The following is a 17,925-nucleotide window of genomic DNA, read 5'->3' on the forward strand; positions in this document are numbered from 1 at the left end:
TCTTTTATAGTAATTGTTGATACCGCCAGCTTGTGAAATCTGGCATAATGAACTGTGTCAATGTTGCCGTCACTGGAAGTTACATTAACAAAGAAAGAAATGACAAAAAGACACATATACCCCCCAACATAAGACCTGTCGTATAATTGAAAAAACAAGCTGTTATGAAGAGCAGGGAATTTACTTTTTTGCTGTTAGTATTTTGAAATGAAAAATAACCCACAACAAACCAAGGCTAGATTTAGGCAACAAAAATACTCAAGTAATATTCAAAATGAGCACCTATTCCAGAATCATCCATCCTTTTACCATCGGTTATCAATGCTACCTACCTTTTGTCTTACTGGCTGTTTATTCCAAACTTCACAAATCAAAACCTTTCCACATCAGTAAAGATACACATCTATGTGTTCATAAGCACTGTGGAGTGAGTCTGTATATAGGTATCTACCACAGAATAGCTGGCCCATGTTCATTTGATGAACAGGAATTTGAGATGCCAGTATTTGACTTCAAGTAGTTGTTGGGAGTGCACAGAGAAAGAACAGTTCTATTTTGTATACATTGAGGAAAAGCTTTGCCTGAATATGTGTGGTGTGATGAGCATTCCCTAGAGGAACATCTGCAAGATTTTTATTTTGACGAGATTTTGAGGAGAGTGCACTACTGCCTTCATACTATAAATGTTTTCTCCATTCATGTAATGAAACAGGTAACCTCTACTCATCCCTCATATCTGCCTGTAATTGTCACACAGATTTCATTCAAGCAAGCATCTGAAATGGTAGAAGAAGAAGAAAGGGAATTTTCTAAATTATTACATATCCTTTCTGAAGAGAAGGCTGACATTTTCATTTTGTTTATTTCACTGGTTTAATTTTTGTGATGGAGGAGTGGGGGTAGGAGGAGGAGGAAAAAAAAAAAAAGAATAGTTGTGTTGCAATCCTAATGAACACATTTACAGGGCTCTGTACAGAAACTCTGCTTCAGCTCGCTTTTATTAGCCGTGTTGGAAGATGTCTTAGTTGCAGTTGCACAAAAAGCATTGTCAGGGCTTTTATATTTTCTCATTTAAAATACTATGACATTGGAGAGGGACTAGTTCTGCAGCACGTAAGCCAGTATAATACAGCAGCTAGACTAATTTTGCAGTGTGATTACAAAACCCATCACAGTGACTTATACAGCAAGTTGGATTGGTTTCCATATTCCACAAAGCCAGAAAATTGTCTTGCACAAACAGTGTACAAATAATACAAGTCCAACTTCTCTGAATGATAAGACTACAGAAAGTTTCCATTGCTCACTCCACCAGTACTCTGTCTGCTGCTAATGACACCTGCTACATTCTGAAAGAAAACTAATAAAGATGAATACTCCCCCCACCATTTTTTTTGTCCTTTTAATAAACTTTAATTTACTAGGACATCTTGCTAATACTAAAACCATTCCAAATCAGAAAAATATTTTTTTGAGTAACCTCTTTTCACTTTGCTTGATCAGAGATACTTGTGAATATGTGTTGCTACTGAACATTCTTTTTATTAACTAAAAAGCACCATCATTAGCTTTAGAATTTCCAGTGTGTTTTAAAATACAGAAACAGTTCTTTGGTATAATTAAGCCAGACTGTTCACTACAAGTCTTCCTATGATAGGGTTTTGTATTGCTTCTAGTCATACCTTTTATTTATTTATTTGCTTATTTTTATTCAGCACAGAAACTTGTTCAAGTAACAACAGAGTCCTCTAACTACAACTGAAAAGTAAAGTCACTTGCATACTGTTGTTTGTTGGGGTTTTGGGGTTGTTTTGTTTTTAAACAAAGATTTGTTTTACAAATAGGGTAAGAGAGAGGGAAGAGAGAGTTTGGTGAATCTAACTATCCTGGCCTACCTGCTTACTTCCAGTCAGTGAGCACACCAGCTGAAATAAGCTGAAATAGAGCTATGTGATCTTAATGAACTTAATTCCTAATATTATGTTCACAGTATTACAGCTCAGGATAGTGAAGTGGTGGAGAGAGGGGCAGGGAAAAGGGGAGAAACAAATGGCTTGCTTAAGACTTAAATTTTACATCCCCCAAAATACAGATACAGATTACCTGCCAAGGTTTCCTCCAGCTGGACAAACCTTGGAGAAGCTTTCTAAGCCCATTTATCCGTTTCTAGAATTCCATGACCATGCAGGCTGTTAAAAAAATATGCCAGGCACACGTGTAGGTACATGCAACTGCATGGAAATAGCATAATTGTTTTATTTTTCTCTGTATATGAGAATCAGCAGATCCATCTCTAGCAGACCTGTACAAATAAAGTTATTTTGAACATACTGTATTGCAGACATTCTGTCAGTTCTCCAAATTGAGGATTGTTACTGCTGTACGGTAACATAGTTGATGGTATTTGGAGTTGCCATAGTGCTAAATGTTTCTCTTGTGATCAGCAACTGCTGATTTAAAAGAAAATCTTCAGCCATTTTATTTTCTGTATATTTCAGTCATTTCAAACTCATCATAGACAAAAAGGTATAAATAATACCAGATAAAAAATTTATTGTGTCTAACTGAGCTTCCCATGATCTGATTTCAAGGTCATAGCACACAAATAGCATGTGCTTTCAGTTACTGTAAATGACAGGATATGTCGAAGACCTTTAGTCATCTGAGTTATAATTTGTAAACATGTACACACATTCACTTCTCAGTACTTGCATATATAAGTGCCTCAGCTTAATTTTGTATCTGGACAATGCCCATGCCAAAAATGTAGAATTCCACCTTTCATGTGTGGGATGATTTACTTTAGCAATTCTGACAAAATGAGATAGCTAGGTGAAGGCAAGCCAGAATTAGTGGGACTCTAAGGCGCTTGGCACTTGTAAAAGATTTTGAGAATTTAATTCTCAAATTTATCAGTATTAATAATTCTAATTTAATGCATTTTCCGTGTCACTTACAATGAGTCAATTGCTAATTAAATGTTGTTGAAAAAGATGAATTACCATTTTACATGCTTAAAAAGAATGTCACCAATATGTCTAAATCTAGAGGTGAAATGTAGAACAATATGATTCTAATCCCCCTCAATACCGCTGTTATCCAAAACAATTTTATACTGAATTAATTTCTTTGTCAAAAAAGGAGAAGTACTAGAAAACTAACGATCAACATTTAAACCCCTAATGTGTTTTGGTATAAATTTTATATTCAAATTACATGGAATTAGTTTGCAGAATGAATTATTTCCCTTTGGTGGGGTAGCAATGACTTCAAGAAATAACACGTTGCTATTGACAGATCACAAATTCATTAATTTCTTTCTCCCCTCTGCATTGTAGATATTCATGTTTAAAACCTGTATAAATGCACAATTTACAGTATGCCCAGCAGTAGCAGCTACCATCTCTTTTCGACTGACAATGATGAGATTTCTGTCATGCTTTGCCTCGCCTACAGTGCCAGTGATGGGATTTTTTTTTCCTGGAAATCTTATTACTGAATGCGCTGTCATGGTCTCAGATGGAACTTTCAATCAAAAAGGCAATCAAAGAGTTATCCATTTGTGAGTTTTCCTACAAAAGAGCTTTGCAAAACTCTGCAGTAGATAATATAACTCATAGTCAGAGCTACTTGCCCTAAACACTTATGTGACTATAGACAATAATGTGATCCATATCTCACAGCACCTTCCTTTGCTCCCAGGATTGGGATGTAGTCTAGAAATTGGCTTAGTCTAAATTTCAAATCAGACTTTTCCATTTACACTACTATTAGATTTGGCATGGCAATTCAGAACACCCTGACACTTGGTCCAAGTGATTAGTAAGAATGTGTTTGGCTTTTATTACAATCTGTTACATAAACCTGTTTGATTTCATTGAAATCTTGATGACTGCTTCTTTTCAATCTTTAGATTACCTCACTGTTCAATTTATAGTATTATCCAAATTGCTGTATAAAGTTATTCATAAGCAATTTTTTTTAATGCAGTGTAACTTAAATGAATTTGAACTTCATTAATGACAACAAAATCTTTATAATACATATAAAAGTGGTGTTAGCATGTTAGTTGTCCACAAACTACAGTCATTACAACCAGCTATGCCACAGCTAAAGTAAATGTTTCCATTTTGAAATACAGGCAAAATTGAGGGTGGTGCATTAAGACATTTTTCTCTGCAGAACAAACATTACAGGAGCTTAAAAAGAGGGGATTGTTCTTACTAGCAATAACAAAAAAGTGTGAGGTTATTTTTCAGCATGGAGCGGGGAATTAGTTACACATAACTCCTGTGGTCAAGGCTGCTGTGTATTTAATTCTGCAAACATTGTCAAAAATTGCTTCAAACATTACCCTTTTTTATTTCGACTGTATTCAATTAATAAATAAATAATTTTGAAGGAACTACATTCCTCAAAAAACTATGAAGATATTCAGGCAGATTCCTTTCTGCAGTGTACAGGTAAAACTGAAAGAAAAGCAATAACAAGAGAAATATTTATAAAAATATATTTCACAAAGTAGGAAACAATACAGGAGTTTCTCTGAATACAATACATGGAGTAAATAAACAAACAATAATATAGCTTCAAAACAAAGTAGAAAATTAAAATGATTTGCATGTAATACGCAGTTTTATTATACAATTGCTACTTCTAAATGGCAAGTTTGCATTACAAATTGAGTATGCTCGCAGCTTCTAGTGTTCTTTCTCTGTGTGCAAGAGCCCTGGTGCATCACTATGAATATTATAGAAAAGAAATGCTAATAACATAAGCAGTAAAATTATGTACACACTGGTTCCTGCTCTAATACAGTGGAGAACTATAAGCATGTTTTTTACTGTACTGTGTTATGTGTATAATTCTAAAAGTCTATAGTTTAAATATTCACATGAACCAGTTTACTTCCAGCTGTTTGTGCTTGTATTAAAAACACCAGGTACTAGATTTATGAAGAAGATATAAAACTGTCAAAAGTTTTCTCTGGGAAAGTTTTATTCCTGCCAGCATTCTCTTAAAATTCAGCTACTGCAAATGGATAGGTTACTGCTTTAACCTGCAACAATTTGTAATTTTTCTTTTCAAAATGTACATGTATTAAACATTCATTATATATAGAAAAAAAATCTAAAGGATATAATTTAGTTTTCTTCATAATCTTACTCTATATGTTATCAGTCTTAATAAATAAAAGCAGTAATGGACATCAATAAAATACTTATTTCAAAGATTAAACAAATAAATTCGATCTTTAGCAATAAAATCAGCAATTCTTTCATATATGTAAGTCCATCCCCTTTCACAGTTTTTTCTTTCCTTTCAGAAGATGAAGCACAGGATTGATCCTTCTTCTAGAAAAAGATCCTTTTGTAAAACAAGGTTTTGTAGCCCTGCCTCTGAATCTCTGCACATTAGTAGGCTTTATTACCCATCACTGGAATGGATTAAGAACATGTGAATATTTTAAGGCTTGACACAATATTTAAAGATGATATTCAGTCTGTGGTTACGTGGCCAACAATTACTGTATGTACAATGTATGGTCACTGCACAGTAGAAGCCAGTAGGAAATTACAATGCTATTTCTATTCAGCATTGCTAAGAAGACCATGATATTGCTTTTAACATTTCTGTGGCAGGATCTTTGTTGGCAATGCAGAAACAAACCATTAGCTTTACACATACTGGCAGGAGATACTGTTCAACAGCAAAATCCCTGCAAGTCCGTTTTCTAAGAAAGCACCAATTTCTTTTTGTTCTTTTCAATTCACTGAAGATAATCAAAGATCCAAATCTCCATCTTCAGCGTGGTCAAGTGAATACCAAATATCCAAAGACTTCTAGACACTCCACATACTTTACTTCACACTCCACAAGACTTAACCTCCTAACATATACTTTTTTTTTTTTTTTTTGGTTCAACATTACAATGTAATTGATTTTATAGATGACCGGCGCTAAACTTGCCTCTAAAACAAAAAGCCACATCAGTTTTAACTAACAGCAGTGGCCCTAGAATATTACATGATCATTAAGTCAACATTGAAAAAGTTTGTGATCCACTGTCAAGTCTCTTTGTCACTTTCTCCAACTGAGTAAAGTTCTCCAAGTCTTTTAAAGCGAGGACCCCATTCACTGAGGTAGTCAAAATTCTGATCTGAGTCTGATGTAGAGGACTCCAATGAGCTAAGGGAACCAGCTGCTGACCCTCTTCCTTCATAGCCATAAATCTGGATAGAGTCATATGGTGGAGCAGTGGGATCATTATCAGCTTCATGGAGCCTTACATTAATAAATTCATCAACATCAACACCATTAGGAACAGGTGCAAGACCCTGCCTGGGCATAAATTGAAGATCAGGCTTAATATCCTTGCGAGGCAAAAATCCATTAATTCCATCTGGATTTTGCAAAGTTGCAATGTCAAAAGCTTCTGTATCTTCTTCTCCACCTCCTTCATCATCATACCGAATAATATTTTCCCTCACATCTTCATCATCTTTGATGATTAGAGGCTCATTCTTATGTCTTCTTAGTGTTACAAACAGCACCACAATGACTGCAAAGAAAGCATCACAGGCTGATTAGGTAAAAAGTTTCCAATCAAAATACACGTTAAGGGCAGTTGCAGAAGGTGATATGTTGCTTTTTGTGAAAATAAGAGCAATAAGGGTAGTGAAAATATTGAAGACCTATAACTTCAACCCCATTCACATGATAAAAATTTGATCGGGAGCTGTGGTTACTCCTCTAGTTTTCTATTATCAGCTTGTATTTACATCTGAGTGTCAATTTTATCTAAGCAGTAAGATTTTGCATCCTTCCAGTTTTAAGCCTCAAAATTAAACAACTTTTCCCTTTGGAAAAGTTGCAAATCTAAGTGAAGTCAACCTATCATCATTCACTGAACATAGCCTGTAATGATCTACATTATGATGGAATTTTCCAAAATTAGAGGATGTTTTTCTGAAAACATAGCCCTGATGACAGAAGGAAATTGGTGTCTATTTTTTGTGTTGCAACAGGCTCACATTATATAACTGAAAAGAGAATGAGACAGTAAAGCAAAAAAGAAAGAGCTTAGGTATACCGTTTTCAGAATCATGGACAGATGCATAAAAAGCTTTAAAATGGTTACACTGATGTTTTTGCAGCTTAATGCTGAAATCTCAGTTACTGATGTAAATCTCAGTTACAAAGTGAAGCTGCAAAGTGCAGAAATAGGCCTCTTCCTTCACTGTTCTCTCCCTTGCATGATGTTTTATACAAATTTTGTATGTTTTATTGAAATATAGTACTTCTGATCTTGTAAAACTGTAATATCTCTTGTGCCATTCCAATCCAGGATAAACTCATACAAGCCTTAGAAGATACAACCAATTCATTTTCCAACTGTGCAGTACATACTGTGTTCATCTTGCTATTTAACATACCTGATTTTATTTTCAGTTTCATATTCCATACCTGTTTATTATGTAATGTGTGTAAGACTATTTCAGATTGGGACTTTGTTTTATATGCTTTTGTTCAAGGCTCAGTAAGTAAGGATGCAGTCCTGAAATGTTTTTTAGTACTGCTGCACATTACATTGTATTAGATTGTATGTCCTTCCATGTGACTTCTTTGCTTGCTTACAGCCACCCAGGAATCAGAAAAATTTTGAACACCAGACTGTGAAACGAATACGTACCTAGCAGCAAAATGATGCACGCTAATATTGCAATTAGGGCTCCCATACTGAGTCCAATGGGAAGTACGTATGCTTCAACATTACAGGACTGGACAATACCATCACTGCTGCAACCACAGACTCGAATAGTGAGAGTGCTAGTGCTGCTCATAGGAGGATTCCCACTATCGCTTATTATGATTGGCAGTAGATATACTTCTTGCTTCTGTCGGCTGAATCCACTATGCTTTGCCAATATGCTGAGAGTGTTATCTGGAAAAGGGAAAACTTGCATTGGTTTACCACACAGAATAACCGCTAAAACCACAGCTTTTTCTTAATGCATTCAGAAAATCTCTATACAAACACATACGCACTTTATTACACTTATTATACCAGCAGCATGTGGCACAGAAATCCTTCCCCTTTCTGTCTGGCTGCCCATGCCCAAAAATGAGTGAATGCAACATATGCATTTTCTTGTGTCATGTGGTAGGAAGTTTATTTGGTATTTAAGCACATGGGTAATTGTTTCATACAAAAGAACAATGAAGCCTCGTTGTCCCACTCAATGACTAAGAAACTGAAATTCAGGTAGGCTCCTTCTGAAGTTCAAGGTCTTTGATTTCACAGTCTTACTGTATCTTTCCATGGGGCAATCACCTACCAATCACTCTTACACAGCCTGGAGAGGTTCTTACTATAATTTATATTGCAGATTATGTCATGATTTCAGCATTTTTCTTAGCATTTAGAGCATGCAACACATGAAGATCAACCTAAAAATTAACTACTATATAAAGAGTATACATATGCTCACTTCATAATACCTTTGCAGAACAAAAAATATTTCTAATTATTTGTCTTTCCATGACAGAAGTTTTTTATCTGTTCAAGTTGGAAACAGTCATATCAAAACTGATGGCACCCTGGAGCTAAATAATTAGTCTAGTCCTTCTTTGTGGCCTTTACAAAATTAAAGGAAGCATATGTGCTTACTGAAAATAAATTCCAGGTATAAGCTTTTAAGAATTCTGACAGCTCAAATAGGAGCAAACTCCTTGACGATACCCTGTATCGTATGTGCCACTATAATGCAGTGGAAAAGTCAAGTGTGTTTTAAGACAACATTTAGCACACATTAGAATTAAGCAAAAACTGCACTCCTCCTCCTTGCTTGAATGTATCCGAGGTTTAAACTCATGAGTGCAAGTCAAACTACTTCCAGTGTCATGCTTACTCTCTAGCTGAACTGCAAGGAACAAAAGCAGATGTTATGTTAGTAAAATAATATTGTAAATAAGTTTTCCTGAATATCAGTGTGTATAGCTTTACCAAAGAGCGCCACATCTATTGTTATGTGTAAAAGGTACATTTTTTTATCTGATAGCATTCTTTTCCTCCTCTGCACACACACACACACACACACATTTTCAAATACTGGAAAATAAATTTATCTGTCGATTTGATTTTCTCCTACAAAATTAAAAATATCTCAGCAGAAGTTGCATCCTTAATCCTTTTGCTTTAACCTTTTAAAGGAGAAAAAACTGCGGGGCTCAATTTCCAGTTCTGTCTGTCTTTGAGATAAATCCCACTCAGAAGTATCACATCTGTAGTCATTTATTCAGAACTCCAGAGACTTTCATAGTTATATTACACAGTGACTTCTTGTGCTGTAGAAATCTGTACTGATACAGACTGTGCCTTCCTATAAGCCTGGTACAGTCCTTCTCTGTCCAAGCTGGAGGAAAGGATTGATATGCTGAGCCCTGGCATCCCTGCCCTTTACAGATATGCAAAAGAGCTAAGGCACATGGCTTTAGGAAGAAAAAAAAAAAAAAGAAGCTCCTCTTGGTCACAGCTTCAGACCCCTTCCATCTTTCTGACACACTCACTGCCACTCCTCCTCATTCAGAAAATTCTTGTAAACCAGAATCACAGAATAAAACAAAGTAGAAAAGGAGGAGTGCTATAAAGAGACAAATAGAAGAGGACATAAAAAACGAGAGGAAGGAGAAGGGATAGAGAAAATAAAGTGCTCATTTCTGCCAATCAGTAAAGCTGTGCTGAGTATAAGAAACTAACTGGTACCAGTAACAGTTATCAAATCAAGTTCAAAATAAATGAAGCAAAAGATATGCACGGTATTTGGGAAATTTAGCTGAACTATTTAAGTATAAAATAAATTATAATGGCTGAATAGTTAGTATTATGTAAGACAAGATAGAAAACAAGGAGAGAAGATAAACTTTTTTTACAGAGGTGTGGTTTGGGGGGGTGGTTTTGGTTTTTTCTTTGTTTTGTTTGGTTTTTTTTTTTTTTAAGCTACTATGTTAGACTAAAGTTGCATTTGTTGTGCCTGGGAAAAAACTGGCAATCAATAGTCAATAGGAAAAGCAAAATGAAATGACCAAGTTATTTTGCCAGTGGATGGTAAGTATTCAATTTTGCCTTGGGAATTTTGTTTAGCAACAAATTTCTTCCCTTTTTTTGCTAAGTCTTACAATAAATATACCTTGGTGTTGCTGGAGATGTGATTCTTGAGTGAAGAACAAGGACTCTTATAACTGACAATTTAGTTGGTTCCTAGAACTTGAAAATAAATCCTGGCAGCTGATTAGCAATAAACTCAATCTGTATGATTTGCTTTCTCCTCTCTGTGGACATTCCCCTTACCCATAGCTGACAAAACAGCAGGAATCTCCTCCAGGAACAACCTCCAGGACTGCTGCATGAATTAACTTGGCAGCAGGTGCTCAGCAGGAGAGGGGACAATCACTTTCCACTCATCTTTCCAATTAACCCACTGATTCTTCATTATAGCGCTGTTCAGGCTATTTATTTTTTCATGTTATTTTTAGAAAAACATGGAAAATTACATGCAGGAAAAAAGAGCCCCTCTCTGTTAACAAAGCTCTGAGGCAACCTGCCATAAGCAAAGAGATACACTAAGCATTTACCTCCAGTTAGTGAGGTATATTCAGGAGGTCCTTTGACATTCTCAACCAAAATAAGCCCTCCCCTGACTTCTCTACCCTTCTGTGTGGGGAAGGGCTTGAAGAAGTTCATTGAAATGCCAGAATCCTATTAAATGCCATTTCACTGATGAAATGTACATCAACACTGATGTTGATGTACCAGCTACACAGGATGGACTAGGAAATATATTCTGTCCTGTAGGCTTAAGGAATAGTGAAAGATAAGTGATCTTCTTAATTGTCTTAACTCATCACAAATTTTTGCATCAGTGTAAGGTCAGAGTAACACAGCTCCAGGAATATATAACTACAGTTTAGATCTGCAGTTCATTCTTACCTTTTTTAAACATAAAATCAGATCAATCATTTAGATCACCAGATGACTCTGAGTTTCTCAAGTTTATAAGCAGATTTGCAAAACAACCATGAAAGAGGCTATTACGGGAATATCTCCCTCATAGCTGGAACAAATAATGACAACGCAGAAGGTCTTTACAAGATGTCCAGTGTGATTTCTAGACAAAAGTACTTTGAATAACCACAACCAAGGACATGCTTACCACAGAGCCAAGTGCTTCCTGCAGATTCCCAACTCTTGTCAAGAACCTCTGATCTCTTTTGAGGTTCTTGGATGAAAGATTTTGAGAAAAGTAAATGTAATAGTTTCAATACAAAGCTACTTTTGGGTTTGCTAGACACAAGTGATTTTAATGGCATGGACATCTATCTGGATATGAAATTAACAGGCAGAAGTCAACTTATCTCCCACTTTGTGCAAGAATGCATGTTGCAATTTTAAGTCAGACAGTAAAATGATAGAACAAAAGTAAAAAACAGAAGCAGCTTACATCCAAGTGTCATTTGCTCTGTGCATATTATAATTCCCTCACGGTCTCTAATATTGTGAGATCAGTGGACTTCCCTGCTGTGTAACCTTACACCTACATAGTTCTTTTTCCGTCTTTCTTTTTCTATCCCTTTTATATGTTCTCAGAAAGATCAAATCATTCGTGCTATTAAAGACTCTGGTAGAATTTTTTATCTGTGCTGGATATATTACTTATGTGAAGTAAGAATTTTAATTGGAAATTTTACAGTTGGAAACACTAGACAGAAATAAATGTTTCTTCATGTTTATTATAGCTACCTTTTTGTGTACATTTTTTAGTCTAAAACAGATTGTCTGTAATAGAGTCCTTTGGCCAAAGTAGAAGAGCAGCAAAAAAATCCTTACTGTGATACTCCCTGTTTTTTTCGATAATGAAAAGAGGAGGACAGCTCATTCATTTCCTTCCTCAGTTCATAAGTGGCATCTATTCTCACATAAAAACTTGAAATAACTGAGTAATTAAGTTATTATTGTCAATTTTTCAGTGGAAACTACCAAAACACAGGCAGAAACCCCAAAATATATGACATTCCAAGAAAAGTTTGCTATATAATATGTAGCAGTCATCTGCAAATGCTCTAGAAAGGAATGTTCAAGAGAATGCTAAGATAACATTTCAGCTCTTTGTATAACTATTAATTTATATACACACCTCCTGTAATACTTACTATACATCCTGGAGACCTTACAATGTTAAACACAGATTTTCAAAAGATTTGTGATAATACTGGTATTTTTGTTTTTCTTCAAAATTGAAACCTAATGACAAAGAAACAGTGGAATACGGGGAAGACTCCAATCCCCATTTTAGAGGCTGGGAACTAATAAAGTTGTGCAAAGACATGTAGAACTCTCAGAAAGTCTCTATATACACTCCACGAGATATAAGCCATACCTTGATCATTATTCTTTTGCATATTTTCTCAATAGTACATACCTTTCTGGGAAAGGATTTACAAATAACACATATTTAGATTGGCAGCATCATGCTGCACAGAAAAGACAAGTGAATGCAGCCCCAAAAACTCAATGTCATAGTCCCACGTGTGATATCTCTCTGTCAATTCAACTGTTTCGAAACCTTTTTTTATTCTTATAATTACAAGAGCAGTGGGAAAGAATATTTATGACCTGCTTTCTGATCTAGTACAAAACCCCAGAAGCTGCAACTTAAAGCATACCTTCATCAATGTTCACCGTGTAAAAGGCTATTCACAGACAGGCCCTGAGCTGGAAAACTGATTTGTATGTTTCAGACTACACTTAGGTACAAGGTAGAAACGTTGTTTTTTTGCTTCCAAAAGAATGCCATTAAAATGCTTGGAGAGATACACCTGTGTTTATGTAAGACAGGGTTTTTTTGTTTCTGCCTTAGGCTGTAACACTTTCTAAAGGAATACCTGATTAAAAGGGAACAATTTTGAGTTTGCATGTTATAATTTGCCACTCGTTAGCAGATGCAAAAACAATCTATTTGTTCATTAGTATCCGTACAATATTTTTTTTTAATTTTTAAACTTAGTATTTTTAATATCGGTGTGTTTATGTACACCAAATAAATTTTTATGAGAAGTCATATATGTATCTGTGTTAATATATATAACACAACTGTGTTATGTGTAATATCTTACATGTGCTAGATCTTTCCTGATAACTGTCTCAGACAAAACCCTGTTGAACAGCAGTTTACAAGAAAGATGACCCCTTGCCTAATCTGTGTGGTAAAGGCATAAATGTTTTATTCAAGTAGAAGGCTTATAAAATAATCTGAAAACAAAAAGAGGCCATTTTTATAGTATATTTTGTCTGATTTATGATAGCCAAACCATATGGGCACTGAAGCATTCACAGGTATTTCAAACTGACCTGCTTCTCATGAATGTCAAAAATTTGTGATGTTTTCAAAAAAGCAGATTGATGACTGCTATCAAATTTGATTGCAGACATCAGGTTCAAAAGAAAAAAGTTTTTGTGCTATAAAAATCCAGCTGACTGATCAAACTGTCTCTCCTGCACCACAGTAAGTCACATGCCATACCAACATATAAAATAGCAATTCACAAAACATTCCTATGATACTTCAGCAAGCACCTGAACAAATTTTTTATTTTTAGAGAGACCTGGACTTTCTGGAATCCCTTAAAACACCAATAAGAACACAGGAAAAAAAGTATTCATTCCATGTGAGCAAATGTACTGATAAGGAGAAGAACTGGAAAATGTCACATATTTTGTATATTTGAATATTACTTTTTTCTTTCCCAATTGGCCTAAATAATAATAGCTTATGCCAGAATTGAACTGCTGAATCAACTAACGAATAAAAGAACCTAAACACATTTCCAGGTCATGTATTGCTTTGCAGAAATAAAAAGTGCTGCTGGGAATTTTGAATCATGAGCAAAGTAATATTTAATCATGTATAAGAATACATCATTGTCATACATTAAAATTTCTTGGAAAGCAGAATAATTGTGTGAATATTACTGTCATGCAAAACTTGTAGTAAACAAATTCTTGAATAAAAAATTGAGGCAAATTTACAGAAAAGTGATGGAATAAGCATTTCCTCGTACATTTTTCCTTTGAAAAATGTGAACTTTAGATAATAGTCTGTATAATTTCTAGTTATATTCCTTTAGAAAAGTTTGAACTTTAGATAATTGTCTCTTAAGTATTCTAAAACTTTCCTTTGACCTTTAGTCCAGCAGAGCTATAATCAAACTTATCTATATTGTCACTTACAGTCTAGCAGCAGCTCTTAAATTTTATACCTTGTTTTTTTAACCCATTGAAGGAAGGATAGAAAATCCCTGCTGAATAAATAATGATGTAGAAGCATGCACTGAGTCTGAAACGATACTAATTTCATTGATAATGTGGTAGAGAAATTATTAGGACATAATACCTTTTTAATTCTCTTTTTAATTCATGTATACTTATGGCAAGTCAAACCAGGAAACTTTGTGCTCTGGGTCTGTTAAGTTACACTGTTACCACAGTTGTCTGAACTGTACCCAGTATGCCTGATTTTAATCTCACCTGCTCTCTGATGTTATGCCCATTTATCTCTTCTGAATCCTCTGGTGCCGGTTATGATTGACAGTCCCACAATACGAAGCAAATTCAGGCCAATGAAGATGCTAAAACAGCACTGGCTTTTGCCTCTCGTTTTTCTCTGCTGTATTCAATAAGCCAGCCACAAACTTGTTTACTAATAATCACATTGCTTTGACATGCTTTACTTTATTCGGATCACATCACTACATGGCATGTGCATTGAATGTTACATCTGTAAAGTGTAAGAATTAATGCAGGTTGCCAAGCTTTAGTTTAGAAAGAGATGAAATGGCTGTCAAATGTGCTTAGCATTAAAAATACATTATTAACAGAGCAATTTGCATAGAATGATGGATCATTTTTGAAATCTACATATTCTAGTTAATTCTATTAACTTGTTACTTTAACCAAAAAGTTTCAGAAAGTAATACTGTGTTTTATAATGCTTTGATAAAATATTGGCTATATTTTGCATTGCAACCAAGAGCTTTCCATTACTGTGTTACCAGATTCCAACAAAATGCTGCAGATAAATAAAACCCCCGAAATATCCCCAGGTTTTGCCATCTGTATTTCTCTTTAGGGATAATGGATTCTTATTCTTATTATGAATGCGTACTTACAAGTGCAGTCTAGAAGTGAAACAAATGAAAGACAGGTATCTAAGCCCCTCAGGTGAGATTTACGGTTTTACACATTACATTGATTTGGGGTTCTCCTATACGTAATGCTAAATCTCAAGCAGATTCACTGGCATTTATAAAATGTAGGTTATGGAAGAGTTCCAAGGATTCCATCCTACTTTCTTTACCTTCCTCACTTTATACACATCCTTTAATTCTTACTTCAGTGACTTACTTCTAGGGTCTGGAAAGTTTCAGAGTCTTCATGACCATGAAGACAATCACAGAAGTTTGAAGTGAATCTTTCTTTCTAGAATGTAAACTATGAATACCATAGTAAGAAAAAGAAAACTTAAGCAGGAACATTTTGGGTTTTAAACACGATATATTCTTGGCGTTTAAATGAATTCCACACTAAGCAACTTAAGAGCCACTTCTCCATGCCATGATAACTGTCTTTTCTGTTCCAATACTGTATGGAACATATACATTCACATGGTGAGAATTTAAAACTATTTACCAGTAGATCTTATAACAATCCTTTAAAACTCAATCTGTAATTGGACATATCAACCATACTGAAGCTTTGTTATAACAGTTGGAGAACAAAATTCAAGCCATAACAGTGTATTTCTATTATGCTATTCCTTTTTCTTATAATGTTCACTTTGAAATATAATGGCAGAAAGCAACCACCAGACTAAAAAAAAACAACAACCAGCATTTATTGAAATGCAGCCTATTTGTACTGGTGTAATAAAAGCCTTATCAGAACTTGCATTACAAAATGCCAACTTTCAGAGGTTTATAACTGATATAATAACCTACTATGAGAAGAAATTTAGATTGTGTACTCTCTGCCAAAGAACATTGAAAGTTAAATATGACTTACATTGCTGATGTATTTTCAGTAGGAAAATAAATAAAAAAAAATTGACTTATCATTTTGTTGAGCCAGGGCCACTTTAGAATAAAAAAAAAAAAAAAAAGAAAAAGAAAAAAGTGGCTTTGATTTTAAAAACTGCCAGATCCTACAGTTCTTATATATGCAGAACTCCCTTTAACTTCACTGAGAATAATTTCTGTGAGAGAACTGAAAGGAGTGCCATTATACATTTTTGTAAATGTCATCAGGAGTTATATTAGCTTTTTGTAATTTGAAAGACTGAAATGCTATGGTATAAGATTGCCCCTGGGCACACAGGCAGCATGATAATGACTTTTTGAAGACATTCTTATATGCAGATTACATAAAACAATAACAATTTATTATCATCAGGCCATTAATGGCAGTAATTTATAGCTCTGTCTTACACTCAAAGTATACACATAATGTCTTATTGTATGCACACCTCTCAACAAGGACGTGTCTCCTATGGTGAAGACTAACGGTCATTTGATATGCAGAGAACAGCAAAATGCATCCAGAGAAGGAATGTCAGCAAGTAAAAAAAAACCCAATTACCTCTCTATAGAGTGGAATAAATTGCATAAAGTTTTCAAAGGAAATATTCCAGATACTCTTGGGAACATTTCTGCATACCATATAAACATTACACAGAGAAAACCTGGCATAGCCAGAAGTTCCAGACTGCCATACACAGTCAGATTACTGAGAAGCAAAGCAGGTCTACAGGAACACATGTGCACATACATTTAAATTTCAAGACTAGGACACACCGCAAGACCCTAACTTTGCTATATATGTTGCGTGACACAACACACAACTTGGAAAAAGAAGGAGCAAGGGAAAGATGTCAGCATATGAGTTCTGCCTCACCACTGCAGAGATATGATAAAGTTAGTGCTTATATTGGTAAATATCCTCAAACTATAGCATCAGTTCATAAGGTGTTCTAGTGTTTTCATGGAATCACAGAATGGTTGAGGATGGAAGGGACCTCTGGAGGTCATCTGGCCTACCCTCCTGCTCAAGCACAGCTGCCTAGAGCCCAGGACCATGTCCAGGCAACTTCTGAATATCTCCAGGGGTGGAGATTCTGTAAATAGTAAAACAGGTGTTAGTCACAATTGAAATATATGTGCAGCAAAATGAAAGACATTTCGTTTATTCATTCTCCTCCTATCAAGCATAGAAAGTATAAGGTACAAATATATAATGCATCTCTATGCATAGAGAACAACTTGCATATCACAGTGAAATTGTTTCCTGTTGTCTTCTGATTCATGATGAAGTACAAATGAAGTATATAGGAAGAAGCTGCAAGGAGCAGGATCAAATAAAAGTATTACAAGAGACTAGGCAATTCTACTGGCAAAAAAGAATACATGTTAATATGCTAAAAAACCTCCGCGATCATGAAATAAACTTAAATAGTCCAAAAACAAAGAGCAGAAAAAACGAACAGATACTTTGAGAAAGATACGTTTCCTTACTAGGAAAAAAAAAAAAAAAAGAAAAAAAAATACTAAAAGAAACAATTTTAGTCTAGAAAAAGCTAAGCTTTTATAAGAAGTTTTGAAGCAAGTGGTTCTGCTAGACAGACTGCAGTAGAATTCTAAAGTTTTTAGCAAATACATCTTTTGGTCTTGTGTGTTAGCAGCAGACAAACAAAAAATAAGAGAAAGTTGATTTGTTATAAAAAAATAAATTTTCTTATTGAATAATAGAAAGTAGTACAAAGAAGTTGTAATGTTGTGGGATAGATAAAGATGGTATAGCAGGAGACTTTTAGAATC

General features: G+C 34.9%; 1 protein-coding gene across 3 annotated transcripts in view; it reads right to left on the reverse strand.

Moving 5' to 3' along the window:
• Positions 1 to 1,849: 1,849 nt before the first annotated feature.
• CDH8 (cadherin 8) overlaps positions 1,850 to 17,925 on the reverse strand; it is a 230,399-nt gene continuing 214,323 nt past the window's right edge. For 2 of the 3 annotated variants that reach the window (XM_080411176.1, XM_080411177.1), the window contains exons 12-13: positions 7,694 to 7,945; positions 1,850 to 6,562 (exon numbers count right to left, since the gene is read on the reverse strand). In XM_080411176.1, coding sequence (XP_080267302.1) covers positions 6,069 to 6,562; positions 7,694 to 7,945 — 746 coding nt within the window. In that variant the 3' untranslated portion in view covers positions 1,850 to 6,068. Of the gene's footprint in view, positions 6,563 to 7,693; positions 7,946 to 17,925 lie in introns of those variants that run through there. The other variant, XM_080411179.1, reaches the window with a different exon arrangement.

This window comes from Falco punctatus (genome assembly GCF_963210335.1).
Source record: "Falco punctatus genome assembly, chromosome: 14".
NCBI classification, from domain to species: Eukaryota; Metazoa; Chordata; class Aves; order Falconiformes; family Falconidae; genus Falco; species Falco punctatus.